The sequence below is a fragment of the Thalassophryne amazonica genome, chromosome 14, assembly GCF_902500255.1.
Source record: "Thalassophryne amazonica chromosome 14, fThaAma1.1, whole genome shotgun sequence".
NCBI lineage: Eukaryota > Metazoa > Chordata > Actinopteri > Batrachoidiformes > Batrachoididae > Thalassophryne > Thalassophryne amazonica.
The window spans coordinates 97,227,967-97,249,241 of NC_047116.1; the positions used below are offsets into that span (position 1 = coordinate 97,227,967).

The following is a 21,275-nucleotide window of genomic DNA, read 5'->3' on the forward strand; positions in this document are numbered from 1 at the left end:
AAGTGCGTCTTAAGTCTGGACTTGAAAGTCTCCACAGAATCTGACTGTTTTATTGATGCAGGGAGATCATTCCACAGAACAGGGGCACAATAAGAGAAAGCTCTGTGACCCGCAGACTTCTTATTCACCTTAGGGACACAAAGTAGTCCTGCACCCTGAGAACGTAAAGCCCAGGCCGGTACGTAAGGTTTAATTAGGTCAGCTAGGTAGGGAGATGCCAGTCCATGAATAATTTTATAGGTTAGTAGCAGAACCTTAAAATCTGATCTCACTGGGACAGGAAGCCAGTGAAGAGACGCCAAAATGGGTGTAATGTGGTCGAACTTTTTGCTTTGTGTCAAAAGTCTGGCTGCAGCATTTTGAACCAACTGGAGAGCCCTAATGCTAGACTGCGGTAAACCAGAAAATAGAACATTGCAGTAGTCCAATCTAGAAGAGATGAACGCATGGATCAGGGTCTCAGCATCAGCCATAGACAGGATGGGACGAATCGTCACTATATTTCGCAGGTGGAAGAAAGCAGTCCTAGTAATATTTCTAATATGGAGGTCAAAGGTCAATGAAGGATCAAAAACTACCCCAAGGTTCCTCACTTTGTCAGTGTGATGTATGACACACGAGCCTAGGCTGAGTGTTAACTGGTCAAATTGATGCAGATGTCTCACTGGACAAAGAACCATCATTTCAGTCTTATCAGAGTTTAAAAGTAGGAAGTTTCTAGACATCCAACTTCTCACTGCTGCAAGGCAACCCCAAATTTCATGTCACTAAGGTTAGAGGTAGTGTTACTGTACAAAACACAGTGAGAACAACTGGTCAAGTCTGACGTCACAACGAGACATCACATTACCCTCTAAACTTTTAAACACTTCATTTTAAGTCTAATTTTCAATCAAATGATTTTCAAAGCACAGCTACAAAGACACATCATAAATCAACACTCACTGCATCCTCTCCTTTGTTTTAAACAAGCTTTAGTCATGCAGTTCTCTTTTTTTCCCAAGCCCAAGCACTCCAAAGATTTCTCTTACACACTGGTTACTCCCCATTGTCTTGTGAGTGACTGCATCCAAACTCCCTTGATCACCGACTCATTTCCACCTGATGCAATCAACCAGCTGTCTTCAGGCTGGAAGACACCCAGACCTGAAGCACTGCAGCTCAGCTCAACAGTATCTCACTGAATTGGTACTTATGACACCTTAAGGCCCGGTCCCACTGGGGAGAAGATTAATCGCGCATGAACTGAGTATACAGATGTCGGGTGTTCGTTGTCGTCCGCCACAAAATTGGCCAGAAATGACAAATTACTCAGTTTGACTTACGGATATATTAATAATGTATAGCGAATATATGACGAACAATCACGGATGTATCACGCATGTATTGAGGAAACAGATCGGACACATTGCAGTTATCACTGACATATTACAGATGTATTGAGAATGCATTGCTCACATGTTACGGAAACAGCGGTTGTATTGTGTGTGCGCGGCTTCTGCATTGTGGTCATAAAAGAAGCGCACTCGGGCCTGTCGGCATCACTATTCACACCAACACCACAGCCTCTGGACCAATTGCTGGACTTGGACAAGTTGATTGGTATGTTGTTGGATGGCAGCAACTATCACACTACGTCTTTGGGGATTCATAACTACATCTGTACATCTCCACAGCTGGACTGGCACTGACTGGCAGGTATGTCGATTTCTGCCACATATAGTACTTTGGATTTATGTGGTGTTTGCTATGCATTCGCAAATTGTCTGCAAATCAGCTGCAAAGCAGACGTAATACAAACGCTTTATTTGTGGCCAATCTGTATGCATTCGCTACAATTTAATTTAGTCCGTGATGTGGACGTGATAGGCACGCTATATATCCGTTTTACACACTGTCCCAGTCCACTAAGCCGCAATTCCCCGTCAGTTGCAGATATCAGTGGATATCAGCAGATATACAGCGCACAGATTGTGTATGTATTGCGTATGTAAGGTGGATGGATGGATGGATGGATGAGATTTATTGTCATTGTCATTACAAGTGCAATAACGAGATTACGTCCACACTTACATTTCCACAGACAAGATACAGCAATTAATCCACAATTATTACTTGTTTACTGTAATAATGGCACACATCAAAATTAAGACAACACATATACATTTGACATTGTTTATGTGCACTAAACTTGAAACAGTCCGTTTTCCAAATTGAGGCGATGTGAGTGTGTGGTAGCTGCTGCAACAGGAGTCGTGCCACCACTAGCTTGGGGGGAACGGGACCTGCCACAGCTAAAACCACGCAGCCCCCGGAGGGGAAAAGGGGTGGCGTGAGCGGTGGCCGGGATGGGGTGTGTGATGGGGGGCAGGAGGGGAGGTAGGGGGGAAAGTGGAGCATGCTTCAGTCTTTGTCCATGTGTGAATCTGTCTGTCCTTGTGTACTGGCGTAAGAGAGATAAGCAGGCAGCCAGTCTTCCCAAGGCTGGAGAGATTCTTCTGGAGGAAAACCAATGGGCATTTTATCCTTGAGAGGCTGATAAGCCTGCCATGTTTGTGGTTGAGCAGTGAAAAACACTTTTCCAGCTTCACATGAACAAACCAGGTCCCAATTATGAAAATTCCCCGGCCTCTGAAATCTTCACCTTCTCCTGCAAGGCGTGCATTTGCTCCGAGATGTTATCCAATTTGCGTCTGAGTTCAAGGGTTAATGCAGTCTGAGAATGCATCGCCTTGCCCAACTCATTAATCATGACAGACAAGCAAGGGGTCGTGGTTTTGGCGGCAGCCATCTTGCCAATCTTCCGGTAGGTCAGGGCAGCACATAAGCCATAAGTACCAGCCCTCCTACTATGAAACGAAATATGAATAAATCCTCGACGTCCTCGACAGAGAAAGGCGTAAAGCATGCAACCCGCCACATCTCCCAGGCGTCAAGAACATAGCCCGCAGGGTAAGTTCCATCCAGGCACGCAGGATCCCCCGGCCTTGATCTTCTTGTAGAAAAAATGGTGTCAATAGCGTTCAGAGGCCAGCTGATCAATTCCATGATTAATCCAATATTTTGAAGAATTCACAGTCTGGTGAAGTAGGGACTTTGAAGGTTGGAGCAGAGATAGAGGAGAGAGGAGGAGATGCGACTGCCCTCGCCGGAGTCCCAAGCAAATACCCGCATGGATGTCACTCGCAACCAAAATTTTGTGCAGCTCAAAAATTCTGGGAACACAAAAACGTGCCTCTACAGATAATAAGCGAAGTGCACAACGCGCATGCATGGGTCAAATGGGGGCAAAAATTCCAGCTACCAAACTCACACCGATCCCATTGAATTTCGTATACAGTAGCGTTAGCGGACTGTAAAAGTTAAGGCTTACAGGGATTGTTTCAAAGGCTTTAAGCCTTAAGCGATGCATACAATAATGACAGGTGCGCATTGTGCTGTTTTCAAATGCTCAAACGTAATTTATAGGCTTGAAAGTTGGCTGAAGACATACAACTGCAAAGCTCCACCGAGTCCACCCAAAGATGGAAAGAAGAAGAAATATGAGGTCTGTCAATAAAGTAACGGTCCTTTTTATTTTTTTCAAAAACTATATGGATTTCATTCATATGTTTTTACGTCAGACATGCTTGAACCCTCGTGCGCATGCGTGAGTTTTTCCACGCCTGTCAGTGACGTCATTCGCCTGTGAGCACTCCTTGTGGGAGGAGTCGTCCAGCCCCTCGTCGGAATTCCTTTGTCTGAGAAGTTGCTGAGAGACTGGCGCGTTGTTTGATCAAAATTTTTTCTAAACTTGTGAGACACATCGAAGTGGACACGGTTCGAAAAATTAAGCTGGTTTTCAGTGAAAATTTTAACGGCTGATGAGAGATTTTGAGGTGATTCTGTCGCTTTAAGGACTTTTCATGGTGCGAGACGTCGCGCAGCGCTCTCAGGCGCCGTCATCAGCCTGTTCAAGCTGAAAACCTCCACATTTAAGGCTCTATTGATCGAGGACGTCGTGAGAGAACAGAGAAGTTTCAGAAGAAGTCGGTTTCAGCATTTTATCCGGATATTCCACTGTTAAAGGAGATTTTTCTTAATGAAAGACGTGTGGACGGATCCGCGCGTCGGGACGCAGCCGACGCGGTGCGGCGGCACAGGAAAAACACCTCCGTGTTGATAACCATTTGTAAAATCCAGGCGGCTTTTGATGGCTTTCAGTGGAGTGAGTATATGAGAAATTGGTTAACAGGCAGGACATGTTCCAACTTGTCCTTAAGGCTTTCAACAGAGGTGTTTTTCCTGTGGCGGAGCGTTGCGGCGGCTGCGTCCCGACGCGCGGACCCGTCCGCACGTCTTTCATTAAAAAAAATCTCCTTTAACAGTGGAATATCCGGATAAAATGCTGAAACCAACTTCTTCTGAAACTTCTCTGTTCTCTCACGACGTCCTGGATCAATAGAGCCTGAAATGTGGAGGTTTTCAGCTTGAACAGGCTGACGACTGCGCCTGAGAGCGCTGCGCGACGTCTCGCACCGTGAAAAGTCCTTAAAGCGACAGAATCACCTCAAAATCTCTCATCAGCCGTTAAAATTTTCACTGAAAACCAGCTTAATTTTTCGAACCGTGTCCACTTCGATGTGTCTCACAGGTTTAGAAAAAATTTTGATCAAACAACGCGCCAGTCTCTCAGCAACTTCTCAGACAAAGGAATTCCGACGAGGGGCTGGACGACTCCTCCCACAAGGAGTGCTCACAGGTGAACGACGTCACCGACAGGCGTGGAAAAACTCACGCATGCGCACGAGGGTTCAAGCATGTCTGACGTAAAAACATATGAATGAAATCCATATAGTTTTTGAAAAAAATAAAAAGGACCGTTACTTTATTGACAGCCCTCGTATGGTTGTAAACCTCCGTTCATTCTACACAATTTCCCCACAGAAAAGAAAGATCCAGACGGACGTAAAAGACGGACTAAAATTGTAAGTTTCTTGCACACATTTATTTTGTCAATATCCTGAAACTGTGCTGAATTATAATGTGGCTGATGATGCCATTTTTGTGCATCGGCTTATGACTGTAATGTCGTGCCATGAATGACGAGGTGCGTAATATTGTAATATTGACATATTCTATAAATGAATTGCATGCATGCACATATCGTGTCTGTCAACTTATCAAAAGAAACGTGACACCAAAGAGGTTATATGTGAGGCCCACCTTCCTTGTAGTCATTACAAAGCCGGCAGAGTAGCGATTTCTCATCCCTGCTTAGCAAATATTCTGCAATATCCACAGTTTCAGACTCTGGACTTCGTCTAACATCCGTCAATTGCCTCCAAGGGGTCAGAAATTTGTTTGTGTGCAACTATCAATAAGGGCCGGTCATTTTTGACAGCAGCTCTCTCTTCCTCCTTTATCAGCACCAACGGTAGATTCTGTTACGATGCAGCATACGCAAGCGCAGCCAGCTTCTTTCCGTTTCTGTCCACTGCTGTACGTAATCCTGGTTGTAACAGATGTTTAGCGAATATAAATTAATTGTGTGTGCAATTCATGTGCAAATCTTCCTAAACAGCAGTGGGACCGGGCCTTTAGCGCATGTCGCCCGAATGAGGACTGAATGTCACATGGACTGGTGGTGAAAATTGGGCCAAAAATCATGAGTAGTCAGTGCCAAGTCCTACTCATGTGGCCTTTGCAGGTGCAAGGATTTGTGCACGAATGCCACCAAGCACCACTCACACAGCTGAAATGACGACATGTTTGTGAACAAAGTGCTCAAGATGGCTGTGGGCTGCTACTATGCTGTTAGTATGTAAAACGTGGCTGTGGAAATACCCCAGTTTTATCCACAAGGCACAGCCCTTAAATTAAAAATAACATAAACAATAAAATAATAAAATATGGTGATAAAGCTACTCACATATTGGCCCACCATCTCAGGTGTCACATTGTCACCCGCCAAATTGTACAAATAAAAAATACATCAGGTACTTTGACATCTGACCCAACTGAAATTAATTCTGTTTTTAAATCATTTTATGCCACTCTTTACACATCAGAGTTTCCTCCCAACTAAAAATATGCAACAATTCCTTGATGACCTAGAAATCCCTGCAGTTGATACTTTAAAAGCAGTAGAAGTTGATGCTCCCATTAATCTGGAGGAGATTTTATACTTGATGGAATCATTACGTCAGGCAAACCCCCTGGCCCTGATGGATTCCTTTCTGATTTTTATAAGAAGATTCATATGAAATTAGCCCCACTACGTTTGTCAGTTTTTGAGTAATTGCTGGAACAGGTGCCTCCGTTTCATTCCTACTCAAGGAAGGAAAAGATATGACTTCCTGTGCTTCCTATAGACCCATTAGCCTCCTTAATGTAGATGTGAAAATTTTGGCCAAAATGTTAGTGTCCCATATAGATGGAATCCACGCTTCTATTATATCAAATGAACAGACTGTTTTTTTTCAAAGGAAGGCATTTCTTTTTTTATATACATACCCTTTTCAATATACTGTACTCCAACCATCACAGTAATCTCTCTGAAGTGGTAATTTCATTGGATGGCGAAAAAACCATTTGATAGAGTGCAATGGGAGTACCTTATTGCAGTCCTGAACAAATTTGTTTTGGGGGATAGATTTATTTATTGGATTAGTCTCTTGTACTGTATACTTCCCCTCTAGCATTACTAATAATGTAAATTCTGAGTATTTCACTCTGTCATGTGGTACATGTCAAGGTTGTCCTCTCTCCCCTTCACTTTTTGATTTAGCAATAGAGCCACTATCAATGAGTCTCAGAATCTCTTCCTTGTTCCAAGGTGTGATTTGTGGGAGCATGGGTTGCTCTGTATGCAGATGATTTAGTTTTGAATGTCACATATCCAACTAGCCATTTTACATCTATTTTGACGGTACTCCATATGTTTGGCTCTTTTTTCTGGCTATAGGCTTAACAGACAAAAAAGGTGAATGCTTGCCTACAAATGTAGCTGCATAGCATCTCAGACAAACTGATCTTCCCTTCCATCTGACTCATTCTGGTTTTAAGTACTTGGGAGTAAATGTAACTGGTTCACATCAGGCTCTGCAGGCTGCAAATTTTACTCCATTATTGTCCAATGTATGGTCAGCTTTTCAAAGATGGGCTAATTTACCAGTATCTCTTTTAGGTAGGATTAATATAGTGAAAATGAATGTTTTACCCAGGTTTTTATACCAATTTCAGTGTATTCATTTGTTCTTAACCAAAACATTTTTAAAAATCTGTCGATCAAATGATTTCCTCATTTATGCGGGGAGGCAAAACTCCAAAACTACGTAAATCATTATTACGAAAATGTCAGTTCAGTGGAGGTCTGCCTTTACCTAATTTGATGGTTTATTACTGGGCAGCAAACATGCAAAAATACATTTACTGGCTAAGAGATCCCGATATAACTTGGTGTCAGTTAGAAGCTCAGTCATGTTTGTCTACCTCTCTCCCTGTCTTATTATTTTCATCCCTCCTTGTTTCCCTGTCTCAGTACACAGATAATCCTGTTGTGCTTGCACCTGTCAAGCCGGGCGGCAGCCTGGCACCAGGAGTGGTTGGACCCGCAATACAGACTCCCAGACTTGACTTGGGTGTAAGAGAAAGCGTGGTCTTTATTTCAGCATCAGGTTCGGTACACATGTAATCAGTCAGCGAGGCAGAGGTACAAGAAGGGCCAGGCTGAGACGCAGTCATAAACAAGCAGGATTCAGAGGCATGAGCAAACACCGACAACCGGGATGAGGCAAGAGACATGGTCGAAGACAACAGAGCAGGGTTTGTAACACGGCAAGACAAAATCAGGACAATGAAGGGCGCTGGAAAGTGTACTAGACAACAATCTGGCAGTGAGCTGTGAGTTTGTGGAGGCTTAAATAACAGGTGGAGTAAACGAAGTGCATGTATAGACTGATTAGGTAACAAGGTGCATGTGTGGAGGGAAGATTCTAGAAAGGGGGAGTGGCTAGTGGACAAAGAGTAAGCACTGTGCAAGATAGTGAAGGAAGGGGAACACAGAGTGGATTGATGTAATAGACAGACACATGAGCTGGCGGCAATAGTGTGAGTGAAGTGAAGTAAAATAAATAACTGGGCATGAGATGAGAAGACTTGATGGGCGGTGCGGAGTGGAAACAAATGGCAAAAGCAGAACAGAGCTACAATAGGAATCAGGGGCAGAATATAATACAATGACAAACCAGGCATGAACATGAGAACTGAAAGAAAACATCACCAAAACAAAACTAAACTGGAACAGACTAAGAAACCAAGGTGGCTAAACAAATTTACAAATTGAACAGAGACTGTGAAAATAAAACCTGACACTAGAGAACCACCTATAACAGAACAGCAAAAATAGGCAGATGATAACTAAATGAAGACCCATAAAAACACAAACTGATAGAACAAAACCAGAACGGAACTGAAACATGACTGGAGTATAAAAGTAACAAAGAAAGAAAGTAACAAGCAAAAATAGAACACACGATGAAAATAAAGCACTAATAAATCAAAGCGGGAAAAGAAGCTGCTGCACAGAAAGGGGCAAAAAAGGGATCGAAGCCTGGAACAGGGCCGGTCATGACAGCTTCTCTTAAAATATGGTATTAATTTCAACATCACTTCAGATGTATCTCTGCTTTTGTTCTTGACCTATTATGTAAGAATCACCTCTTTCCTCCTTCCTTCTTAGACACTACATTTCATCTATAGGGTAAAAAGGGCATTAAAAGTTTCAGTGATCTTTTTAAGGATAATAGCTTCCTTAATTTTACTGGTATGTCTTCCTTATATGGCCTGCCCTCCTCTCATTTATTTCTCTTTCAAATTAGACATTGTGTATCTACTATTTTTCTGAAGTTCCTTTCTCAACCCCCTAAACATCCTTGGGAGGACCTCTTTGAACTTATGCCCCATAAGAAAGCTCTTATATCATGGATATACAACCTTGTTCTCTCAATGGTCAATCACCCAGCGACTGTACATCATCCACACTGGTTCTGAACACTGGTACACCACGGGGTTGCATGCTCAGCCCAGCTCTTTTCACCCTCTTCACACATGACTGCTCATCCATCTATCCCTCTAACTTGGTCCTCAAGTTTGCAGATGATACCACAGTGGTGGGCCTCATATCAGACAATGATGAGGCTCACTACCGAGAGGAGATCCAACACCTGACAGGATGGTGTACAGCCAATAACTTGGTTCTGAATACCAGTAAGACCAAGGAAGACATTGTGGATTACAGGCAGTCCAGAAAGACTGAACATCCTCCCCTCTTTATCCATGGGGAGGCGGTACAGCAGGTGGACGGCATCAGATTCCTGGTCATCCACATCACATCTGACCTGACCTGGTCCCTCCACACATCCTGCCTGGTAAAGAAAGCCCAGCAAAGACTTTTTTCCAAGGAAACTGAAAAGAGATTAACTTTCCTTTCGGCTGCTCATAAACTTTTATAGGGCTATAATAGAGCGCATCCTCTCCCGTCCTCTCAGGGATATGGATTAAATATATGCTGGGTGCATCCAGAGGAGGGTCAGGCATATTGCAACGGCTTCCATCCATCCAGGCAATCGACTGTTTGTACCACTCCCATCAGGGAAATGGTACAGGAACATAAGAACATGGACCACAAGACTGAGAGCCAGCTTTTCCCCAGAGCTGTGATATCCATTTCCCCCAGTGCACAGTCACACACAGGCACACATCAAATTCAAATTCAAATTCAAATTTATTAATTTATATAGCGCCAATTCACGGCAAAATCGTCTCAAGGCGCTTCACAACATAAAAAACAATTAAAAATTTAAAACACAATAAAAACAACCATAAATGAAAAACAGCAGTAAAAGAATACAAGATTAAAAACACATCATAACACTAATGATAAAACAGGGAAAATAAATGAGTCTTTAAACATGATTTAAAGGTTTCCACAGTGTCCGACTGCCGAATGTGTGCCGGCAGATCGTTCCACAGAGCTGGGGCACGATAGGAAAAAGCTCATTTCCTATTGTTTCCTAAAACACATCATTCTCCTGCAGTCACACACACAATCCCACACATCATCTTCCTGTAGTCACCAAGCATCCCAATACCCCTGCATACACCCACACGTCATTTTCTGTAGTCAGTTAAGCTTCTTGCCCCTCTACACACACACACACACACACACACACACACACACGTCATTCCCTACAATCACTCACACCCCCCACCCCGCAGAGGCACGATGCTGCACTCTACTTTTGCCAATGCCCAGTGCTTTATTTGTGTATTGGATTTGTACTTATATTGTATATATACATCTTCTGTACATATTTATTTGTCTGTGTGTGTGTGTGTGTTTGTGTGTGTGGTCCCCCCTCCTTTTTAGACACTGATTGCCGAGAGCTTCCGAAAGGAATTTCATTATGTGTAAGCGGGTCAGAACCATCCTGCTGCAGAGCCGAGTGGCTGGAGGCTGCTGGACTCACTCGGCCACTTCTAGAAGTGCTGTTCCTTTCTCAAAGGATTCAAAAGAATTTTATTGTCATATGCACAAAGGAACATGTTCCCTGCACAATGAAATGTGTCTACTGCATTAACCCATCCTAATTGCCAGTTAGGAGCAGAAGTCGCCATTAGGCGCCCGGGGACCAGTTCCAGATGTACATCCCTGCTTTGGTCAACAGCAGGGCTGAGCAAACCAAGACCGACCCATAACAAACGACACACACATAACACACAACATAAGCCGGCCCGGTACATAAACACATATAGAAAGCACACACGAGGTAAGGAAGATAAAAAAAACCCTCATAGCCGCTGCGTTACACAGCAGCAACGAGGAAAAAAAACCCCATCAGCACAAAAAAAACAATAATCACACAGACAAACAAAGACGCAGGACGACAACTGATCATATAAAAGGAAAAGTGTGTTGTCAACTCCTCACAAGCTGTCTCATATTTCGTGCACATTGTGAGTTACAGAGACTACATTCAGAGGGCTTTGTGATGCTTGCGAAGGCTCTGTGAGGCTTTGGCAATGACCTTTGTCACCTCGCCAGCTTCAGACAGTTCAAAATTCAGGCAAGATGCAAGCGACACCCAGAGAACATCATGCAAAATCCCTCGTAAATGCCATAGTAAGGTATCACAGCGCAGTGAGATAGTACCCTAAGTGGCAGAAAATGAATGAATGAATGATTCAAAACTGCCGACGTAAGAGGCTACATCGATATCCAAAATGGGAAATACCAGGAGCCAAGACCAAATCCAAAACCTTACCACTTCAAATCTGTTAATCCCCAGAAAATTGAGGAAATTCAAACATTTCTTAAACACTTCTGATGGCTGAGACCAGAAAAATGCTGAAAGCCTGTTAATGAATCAAATGATCTAATCTCTTAATGTGATTGATGTTGTGTGTTTGTTGATTGCAGGTACACAGTTCTGGTGTCTCCTGGACATTGTGCCCATCAAGAATGAAAAGGGTGAAGTGGTTCTATTCCTGGTGTCCCACAAAGACATCACTGACAAGAAGAAGGACCAAGATCCTGAGCAAGGACCTGACACAGGTCAGTCCATCGTACGATAGTCACAGTGAAAGAGCTTCTGTCACACAGAAGGACAGTAAGGTTGAACTGCACCACCACTCAACCAACCCATGTGAGGTACCTGAAACATAGCTTACATAGTGACCCCTTTAATATGTTGACAAGATTAAACAACTTGAAAACAACACTGGAGCCTGAACTCAAAGACCAGATAAAGAAGCAAAGAGTTTGCACACTGAGAACTTCTCCTTCAACATGAGCTTGATCACTCCAGGTATTGTTCTATCTGTAAGTTGCTTGTCAGGAGAAACTGGGCACCACAGTCTTGTTTGAGGGCGGGCGCTAAAGGGGTAAAATATGACTCATATGACGTAATTTCTCTACTTCCAGCGGAAACCCCAGGGCATTTTCAATGGGTTTTTGGGCAAATTTCATACAAACAAAGTGAAAATACAAAGAAAAAGTGACAATATGGTAGAAAGTGGATATGTGTTGCGGTTTGTTTATGACCTGGAGCTCAAACATGTCAAGAGAGCTTTGCAGGTGAGAGAACACAGCTACTCTGGTTAGCTGTGTTGGCTAACACTTACCGACACAACGTCTCCCGCTCCCTTTGTCTTCCCTTCTCCAATGGGAACCGAAAAATCAACACTTTTGCAATTGCTTCAGTGATTGCAGCTGGAAAGAAAACAGTACACCATTTATCCGTGTGAAGTTATGCTGTGTATATATTGTACAACAGCAGCGGAGGTCCCTGTAAGTGGTCACATCACGCAATATCATGCAGGGTTCAAACAGGACTGCGATGCGCTATTCCTTCCTTCTGTACTTCCTTTCAGCAAGCTTTTGTGTCTTAATACTCAAAAGCAAAAAAAACCCTCAAAAGTTAAATTTGTACACATCAGTACTGGCAGGTCAAAATTCTGCATGCCAAAAAGTATGAATTTCTGACATTTATAAATGTGTAAATGTTTTTTACTGAATTTTGGGTTGGATCAGACGTCCTGAAATGCTGAGAAAGCTGCTTAAATGTCTGGCAAGGTCTTGACTGTTTATCCATTTGAGAAGTTAAGTTTTGGTGAAAAAAGACGGGCTGACAGACAAAAATCAGTTTACAGTTGCGTCCCTGAACTTATGGACAATGTATTTGTTTTGCAGTGATCCATCATCCATCCATCCATCCATCCATCCATTTTCTTCCATTTCATCCGAGGTTGGGTCGCGGGGCAGCAGCCCAAGCAAAGCCGCCCAGTCCTCCCAATCCAAACACACCTCCCCCAGCTCCTCCGGGGGAACCCCGAAGCATTCCGAAGCCAGCTGCAAGACTAAAGACTACACAGTGTCCTGGGTCTTCCTCTGGGCCTCCTTCCGATGGGACGTGCCCGGAACACCTCTCCAGCAAGTCGTCCAGGAGGCATTTGAAGAAGATGCCCGAGTCACCTCAGCTGGCTCCTTTCGACGTGGAGGAGCAGTGGCTCGACTCCGAGCTCCTCCTGAGTGACCAAGCTCCTCACCCTATCTCTAAGGGAGCACCCAGACACCCTGCGGAGGAAACTCATCTCAGCCGCTTATACTCGTGATCTTGTTCTTTCGGTCATGAGCCAAATCTCATGACCATAGGTGAGGGTCGGAACGTAGATCAATTGGTAAATCGAGAGCTTTGCCCCCCTGCTCAGCTCTCTCTTCACAACGACGGTCCGATACAGCAACCACATCACTGCAGATGCTGCACCGATCCGTCTGTTGAGCTCACGCTCCATCCGTCCCTCTCTCGTGAACAAAACCCCGAGATACTTAAACTCCTCCACTTGAGGCAAGGACACGCCACTGACCTGAAGAGGGCAAAGCACCTTTTTCCGGTGGAGAACCATGGCCTCGGTTTTGGAGGTGCTGATTTTCATCCTGGACACTTCACACTCTCCCGGAGGTGAGGGTTGAAGACCTCGCTGACAGAGGGTTCTGCCAGTCGCTCCCAACAGACCCTCATGATATGTTTGTGTCTGCCAGGTCTGACCGGCTTCCTCCCCTCCCAGCGGATCCAACTCACCACCAGGTAGTGATCGGTTGACAGCTCAGCCCCTCTCTTCACCCGAGTGTCCGAGACATGTGGCCGAAGGTCAGATGATATGACTACAAAGTCGATCATCGACCTCCGGCTCAGGGTGTCCTGGTGCCACGTGCACTTATGGACACCCTTGTGCTCGAACATGGTGTTCATGCTGGACAAACTGTGGCTAGCACAGATGTCCAACAACTGAACACCACTCAGGTTCAGATTGGGGAGGCTGTGCTTCCCGATTACCCCCCTCCAGGTCTCACTGTCACCGCCCACGTGGGCATTGAAGTCCCCCAGGAGAACAATGGAGTCCCCAGTTGGAGCACTATCTAGTACCCCTCCCAGGGACTCCAAGAAGGTCAGGTACTCTGCACTGCCGCTCAGGCCATAGGCCGAGACAACAGTGAGAGACCTGTCCCCAACCCGAAGGCACAGGGATGCGAGCCTCTCATTCACTGGGGTGAACGCCAACACATTGCAACTGAGCTGGGGAGCAATGAGCAATGCTACCCCCACCCGCCGCCTCTCCCCATGGGCAACGCCAGAAAAGTGGAGCACCCAGCCCCTCTCCAGGAGGTGGGTACCAGAGCCCAAGCTGTGCATGGAGGTGAGCCCAACTATCTCTAGTCGGTACCTCTCAACCTCCCTCACAAGCTCAGGCTCCTTCCTCCCCAGCGAGGTGACATTCCACGTCTCAACAGCCAAAGGCTGTGAGCGTGGACCGGGCCGCAGGGCCACCCGCCCTCAACCGCCACCCAGTCCTCTCTGCACCCGACCCCCATGGCCCCCTCTGCAGGTGGTGAACCCACAGGAGGGCGGGCCCACGTTGCGCTTTCGGGCCGGGCCCGGCCAGGCACTGTGGTTTTGCAGTGATGTCTTTGAAAACAATGTCCACAACCACTTTGCAGACCCACTGTGGTCCGATATCCCTGAAACCTCTCACTGCAGTCATCTTCTTTGTCTTAAGTCAAAGACCTGAGCTTTCAGCTCCGGTTGGCTGGGCAGGTTGTTGAACTCTCCCACTGAGTTCTTCTCTGTTCTGCTTCATTATGAAGCTGTAATTGGTGATGTTTCTCCAATCACAGCCACAAAGGCCTATAACTCCATCAGAGGAGTGACATGAGTGTCATGGTGGCTTCCCTCATTGCTCTCCTTCTTGCATGGTTACTTGGTTTTTGAGAACTCTCTACTCCAGACAGATTTACAATAAAGTGCCATACTGTGCGCATTTCTCAATAAAAATAAATGTCAGTGAAGTACAAAACATATTTAGTGACTTGAAAATGTTCATGTGACTTGTTTAAAGAAAATTGGATGTAAAAGTGATGATTTACTGTAAGTTTGTCAATGTGTGCCAGTAATTGTTGAGTGTAGACTTTTGTAATGGTTGTAGCACAGCTGGAGACCCCTGAGCAGAAAACAGCACCGGTGGGAAATTCAAACAAACAGCCTGTACTTAAAATTTAGGCTGGTTTGGGATCAGTTTGGTGGGTTTCTCAGGACATAAGCTCCTTCCTGTCTTTATATCATTTGCCTGTGGGTCAGTCCCCCCCCCCCGTGATCATTTCATTTCAGCAAAGGTACAAACTCACACATACTGCGATCGATCTGTGAATTCCAATAATTTTATAATAATGCTCATTTGTCATTGTGCATAGAAATAATTACTAAAAATCTTTAGTCATTTAACTTCTTCTAAAGGTGCAGTGTGTGTGTGTGTGTGTGTGCCTGTGTGTGTATATGTATATGTGTGTATGTGTGTGTGTGCGTGTGTGTGTATGTGCGCGTGTGTGTGTATATGTGTGTGTGTGCGCATGTGTGTGTGTGCGCACGTGTGTCTGTGTGTGTATATGTCTGTGTGTGTGTCTGTGTGAATGTGTACATGTGTGTGTATATATGTATGTATATGTGTTTGTGTGTGTGTATATATGTGTATGTGTGTGTGTTTATTTATGTGTATGTATATATGTGTATGTGTGTGTATATATGTACGTGTGTATGTATGTGTATGCGTGTATATATGTATGTGTATGCGTGTGTGTATATATATATAAATATAAATGCAACACTTTTGGTTTTGCTCCCATTTTGTATGAGATGAACTCAAAGATCTAAAACTTTTTCCACATACACAATATCACCATTTCCCTCAAATATTGTTCACAAACCAGTCTAAATCTGTGATAGTGAGCACTTCTCCTTTGCTGAGATAATCCATCCCACCTCACAGGTGTGCCATATCAAGATACTGATTAGACACCATGATTAGTGCACAGGTGTGCCTTAGACTGCCCACAATAAAAGGCCACTCTGAAAGGTGCAGTTTTGTTTTATTGGGGGGGATACCAGTCAGTATCTGGTGTGACCACCATTTGCCTCATGCAGTGCAACACATCTCCTTCGCATAGAGTTGAAGAGAACACCTCTCCAACGTGCCAAACGCCAGCGAATGTGAGCACTTGCCCACTCAAGTCAGTTACAACGACGAACTGGAGTCAGGTCGAGACCCCGATGAGGACGACGAGCATGCAGATGAGCTTCCCTGAGACGGTTTCTGACAGTTTGTGCAGAAATTCTTTGGTTATGCAAACCGATTGTTTCACCAGCTGTCCGAGTCGCTGGTCTCAGACGATCTTGGAGGTGAACATGCTGGATGTGGAGGTCCTGGGCTGGTGTGGTTACATGTGGTCTGCGGTTGTGAGGCTGGTTGGATGTACTGCCAAATTCTCTGAAACGCCTTTGGAGACGGCTTATGGTAGAGACATGAACATTCAATACACGAGCAACAGCTCTGGTTGACATTCCTGCTGTCAGCATGCCAACTGCACACTCCCTCAAATCTTGCGACATCTGTGGCATTGTGCTGTGTGATAAAACTGCACCTTTCAGAGTGGCCTTTTATTGTGGGCAGTCTAAGGCACACCTGTGCACTAATCATGGTGTCTAATCAGCATCTTGATATGGCACACCTGTGAGGTGGGATGGATTATCTCAGCAAAGGAGAAGTGCTCACTATCACAGATTTAGACTGGTTTGTGAACAATATTTGAGGGAAATGGTGATATTGTGTATGTGGAAAAAGTTTTAGATCTTTGAGTTCATCTCATACAAAATGGGAGCAAAACCAAAAGTGTTGCATTTATATTTTTGTTGAGTATATATATATATATATATATATATATATATATATATATATATATATATATATATATGTCAATAGTCAATAAATTTATATAGCACCAAATCACAACAAACAGTTGCCCCAAGGCGCTTTATATTGTAAGGCAAAAGCCATACAGTAATTACGGAAAAAACCCCAACGGTCAAAACGACCCCCTGTGAGCAAGCACTTGGTGACAGTGGGAACCCCCCCAGCAGTCTACGTCTATAGCAGCATAACTAAGGGATGGTTCAGGGTCACCTGATCCAGCTCTAACTATAAGCTTTAGCAAAAAGGAAAGTTTTAAGCCTAATCTTAAAAGTAGAGAGGGTGTCTGTCTCCCTGATCTGAATTGGGAGCTGGTTCCACAGGAGAGGAGCCTGAAAGCTGAAGGCTCTGCCTCCCATTCTACTCTTACAAACCCTAGGAACTACAAGTAAGCCTGCAGTCTGAGAGCGAAGCGCTCTATTGGGGTGATATGGTACTACGAGGTCCCTAAGATTATTTAATTTTAAATTCTATTCTAGAATTAACAGGGAGCCAATGAAGAGAGGCCAATATGGTGTGTGTGTGTGCGTATATATGTGTATGTATGTGTGTGTGTGTGTGCGTATATATGTGTATGTGTGTGTGTGTGTGCGTATATATGTGTATGTATGTGTGTGTGTGTGTGTGTGCGTATATATGTGTATGTGTGTGTGTGTGTGCGTATATATGTGTATGTATGTGTGTGTGCGTATATATGTGTATGTATGTGTGTGTGTGTGTGTGTGCGTATATATGTGTATGTATGTGTGTGTGTGTGTGTGTGCGTATATATGTGTATGTATGTGTGTGTGTGTGTGTGTGTGTGTGTGTGTGTGTGCATGTATATATGTTCGTTTATGTATGTATGTGTGTGTGTGTGTGTGTGTGTGTGTGCATGTATATATGTTTGTTTATGTATGTATGTGTGTGTGTGTGTGTGTATGTGTGTATATATGTTTGTTTGTGTATGTATTTATATATGTATATGTTTATGTATATCTGTTTGGCAATTCCCGCTTTGACTTGGGACCTCTCCAAAGTTTTGTGCGTCCCAAAGTCACCAGCCTTGGTGTTACCATAGACAGCGATCTTAAATTTGATAAACAGGTTAACGCGGTTTTAAAATTTAGGTTTTTTTACCTTCGTCTTTTATCAAAAGTGAAACCTTTTATCTTAAATTGTTTGAACAAGTCATGCACGCTTTTATTTCTTCTCGTTTAGACTACTGCAATGCACTTTATTCGGGGATTAGCCATAACACACTTTCCCGACTGCAGTTAGTCCAGAATTCAGCGGCTCGACTTTTAACAAGGGCCAGAAAGCGTGAGCATGTTACTCCAATTTTGGCTTCTCTGCACTGGCTCCCTGTACGTTTTAGAATTGATTTTAAGATACTTTTGTTTGTTTTTAAAGCTCTGAATGGACTGGCCCCACAATATATCATCAACTGCCTCCAGGTCTACACTCCAGCACGAGCTCTGAGGTCCGAGGGCCAGTCCCAGCTCATGGTGCCTAGGACGAGACTTAAAACTCGAGGGGACAGAGCCTTCTCCGTGGTCGGTCCCAGACTCTGGAACGCTCTGCCCCCACATGTCCGATCTGCTCCCACTGTGGAGTGTTTTAAGTCCCGTCTTAAGGCCCATTTTTATTCCTTGGCTTTTAACACCGCGTGAGTTGTACGGTCCTTGTGTCTTTTTTTTTTTTTTTAATTGAAATTTATTTTTTTTTATCATGGTTTTATCTATTTATGTATTATTTTATCTTATCTATTTTATTGTTATTATTGTTATTATTGCTATTTTCCATGTCTATGCTTTTGTTGTGCAGCACTTTGGAGACGGGTCTGTTTAAATGTGCTTTATAAATAAAGTGGATTGGATTGGATATATGAGGTCTGTCAATAAAGTAAGGGTCCTTTTTATTTTTTTCAAAAACTATATGGATTTCATTCATATGTTTTTACGTCAGACATGCTTGAACCCTCGTGCGCATGCGTGAGTTTTTCCACGCCTGTCGGTGACGTCATTCGCCTGTGAGCACTCCTTGTGGGAGGAGTCCTCCAGCCCCTCGTCGGAATTCCTTTGTCTGAGAAGTTGCTGAGAGACTGGCGCGTTGTTTGATCAAAATTTTTTCTAAACCTGTGAGACACATCGAAGTGGACACGGTTCGAAAAATTAAGCTGGTTTTCAGTGAAAATTTTAACGGCTGATGAGAGATTTTGAGGTGATACTGTCGCTTTAAGGACTTCCCACGGAGTGAGATGTCGTGCAGCGCTCTCAGGCGCCGTCGTCAGCCTGTGTCAAGCTGAAAACCTCCACATTTCAGGCTCTATTGATCCAGGACGTCGTGAGAGAACAGAGAAGTTTCAGAAGAAGTCAGTTTCAGCATTTTATCCGGATATTCCACTGTTAAAGGAGATTTTTTTTAATGAAAGACATGCGGACGGGTCCGCGCGTCGGGACGCAGCCGCCGCGACGCTCCGCCACAGGAAAAACACCTCTGTTGAAAGCCTTAAGGACAAGTTGGAACATGTCCTGCCTGTTAAACAATTTCTCATATACTCACTCCACTGAAAGCCATCAAAAGCTGCCTGGATTTTACAAATGGTTATCAACACGGAGGTGTTTTTCCTGTGCCGCCGCACCGTGTCGGCTGTGTCCCGACGTGCGGATCCGTCCGCACGTCTTTCATTAAAAAAAATCTCCTTTAACAGTGGAATATCCGGATAAAATGCTGAAACCAACTTCTTCTGAAACTTCTCTGTTCTCTCACGACGTCCTGGATCAATAGAGCCTGAAATGTGGAGGTTTTAAGCTTGAAACAGGCTGACGACGGCGCCTGAGAGCGCTGAGCGACGTCTCGCACCGTGGGAAGTCCTTAAAGCGACAGAATCACCTCAAAATCTCTCTCAGCTGTTAAAATTTTCACTGAAAACCAGCTTAATTTTTCGAACCGTGTCCACTTCGATGTCTCTCACAGGTTTAGAAAAAATTTTGATCAAACAAAGCGCCAGTCTCTCAGCAACTTCTCAGACAAAGGAATTCTGACGAGGGGCTGGACGACTCCTCCCACAAGGAGTGCTCACAGGCGAATGACGTCACCGACAGGCGTGGAAAAACTCACGCATGCGCACGAGGGTTCAAGCATGTCTGACGTAAAAACATATGAATGAAATCCATATAGTTTTTGAAAAAAATAAAAAGGACCTATACTTTATTGACAGCCCTCGTATATGTGTGTGTGTATGTGTGTGTGTATATATGTGTGTGTGTGTGTGTGTGTGTGTGTGTGTGTGTGTGTGTGTGTGTGTGTGTGTGTGTGTGTGTGTGTGTATGCGTGCACTGAATCTGCCTTCTCGTGATCAGCGGTGTTTGATAACGTGTGTGACTTTGTCCCAAATGCTTCTTCCCAAAGAGTTGAGCAGCAGATATAATGACGACTTCTTGAAGTTCAAAGAAAGTGTCATCAGCAGATCTGCTGATTGGCTGCTGTATTACTGTTATGTACTTCAATAGGGATGGCTAATATTCTGAACAAAATATCCCTTTAAGTTTTGTGTGGTTTCTGATGCACGGCGCCCTTCTGACCGTCCAGTCAGGTAGTATGTTTTTCTCCTGTGCGTGTGTCCTGGTAACACAGAGGATACAGGTGCACAGCCAGAGGGGCTTTCAATGCAAAGTGGATCATCCATCTGTGATCTCCTCATCGAATAAACTGTTGGAATTAACGCTGCCGCTAATACACCCCAGATCCTCAGCCTGATCCAAAAACCACCATCAGGTGGTGTTTCAGTCAGCAGTGTTTTTTTGTTCCCTTGATTGGGAACCTGCTCACTTTTGGAGCCAGCCTGAAGTGAGCAGGGGCGTAGGCAGAAATCATAAAGCGGGTGGGCCCAGAAAAAATCAGACGGGCCCAACCTTTGTGGTTGTAGGTAAGGTGTAGGAATTATAATACACTGTTTGAAAAAGTTTGCCTCGTTTGGACATCGCAAGCAACGTTATCACTTAGCCTACAGCACTGGCAAAGTGAACACACAGATGTGACACGTCAGACACAAGTACTCTTCATGGATAATGCAAGCTGCAGTGCAGCGCCACACACACACACACATTCAGTGCAAGTCTGGTAGCCTACTTGGCTCGGCCTAAACCCAAAACATCAATAGGTATTTAAATAAGGCATTGTTTCAAAAATGAATTCCAAGTTTAATGATGAACACATCTCAGCCAACTGCACAGACGCTGTGTGCACAGTTACACAGACACAAAGTGTCAGACACAAGCACCCCATGGACAATGCAGCAACGCAACGCTTAGTCATGTAAAGTCCTTTAAAATAAAAATTCTAAATATATCCGCAACATGAAAACAGGTTGGCTCAGCGGCCAAATTAAAAACCATCAGAACGGACACCAACATGATTCGTGGCAGTTGCAATATAATATTAACAATTAGGCC

The 21,275-nt window shown here is 44.2% G+C and overlaps 1 protein-coding gene across 1 annotated transcript in view; it reads left to right on the forward strand.

Moving 5' to 3' along the window:
* The window catches only part of kcnh3 (potassium voltage-gated channel, subfamily H (eag-related), member 3), a 404,423-nt gene that overhangs the window by 240,592 nt on the left and 142,556 nt on the right, over window positions 1–21,275 (forward strand). Inside the window, 1 exon segment of the mRNA XM_034186593.1 lies at window positions 11,462–11,596. Coding sequence (XP_034042484.1) covers window positions 11,462–11,596 — 135 coding nt within the window.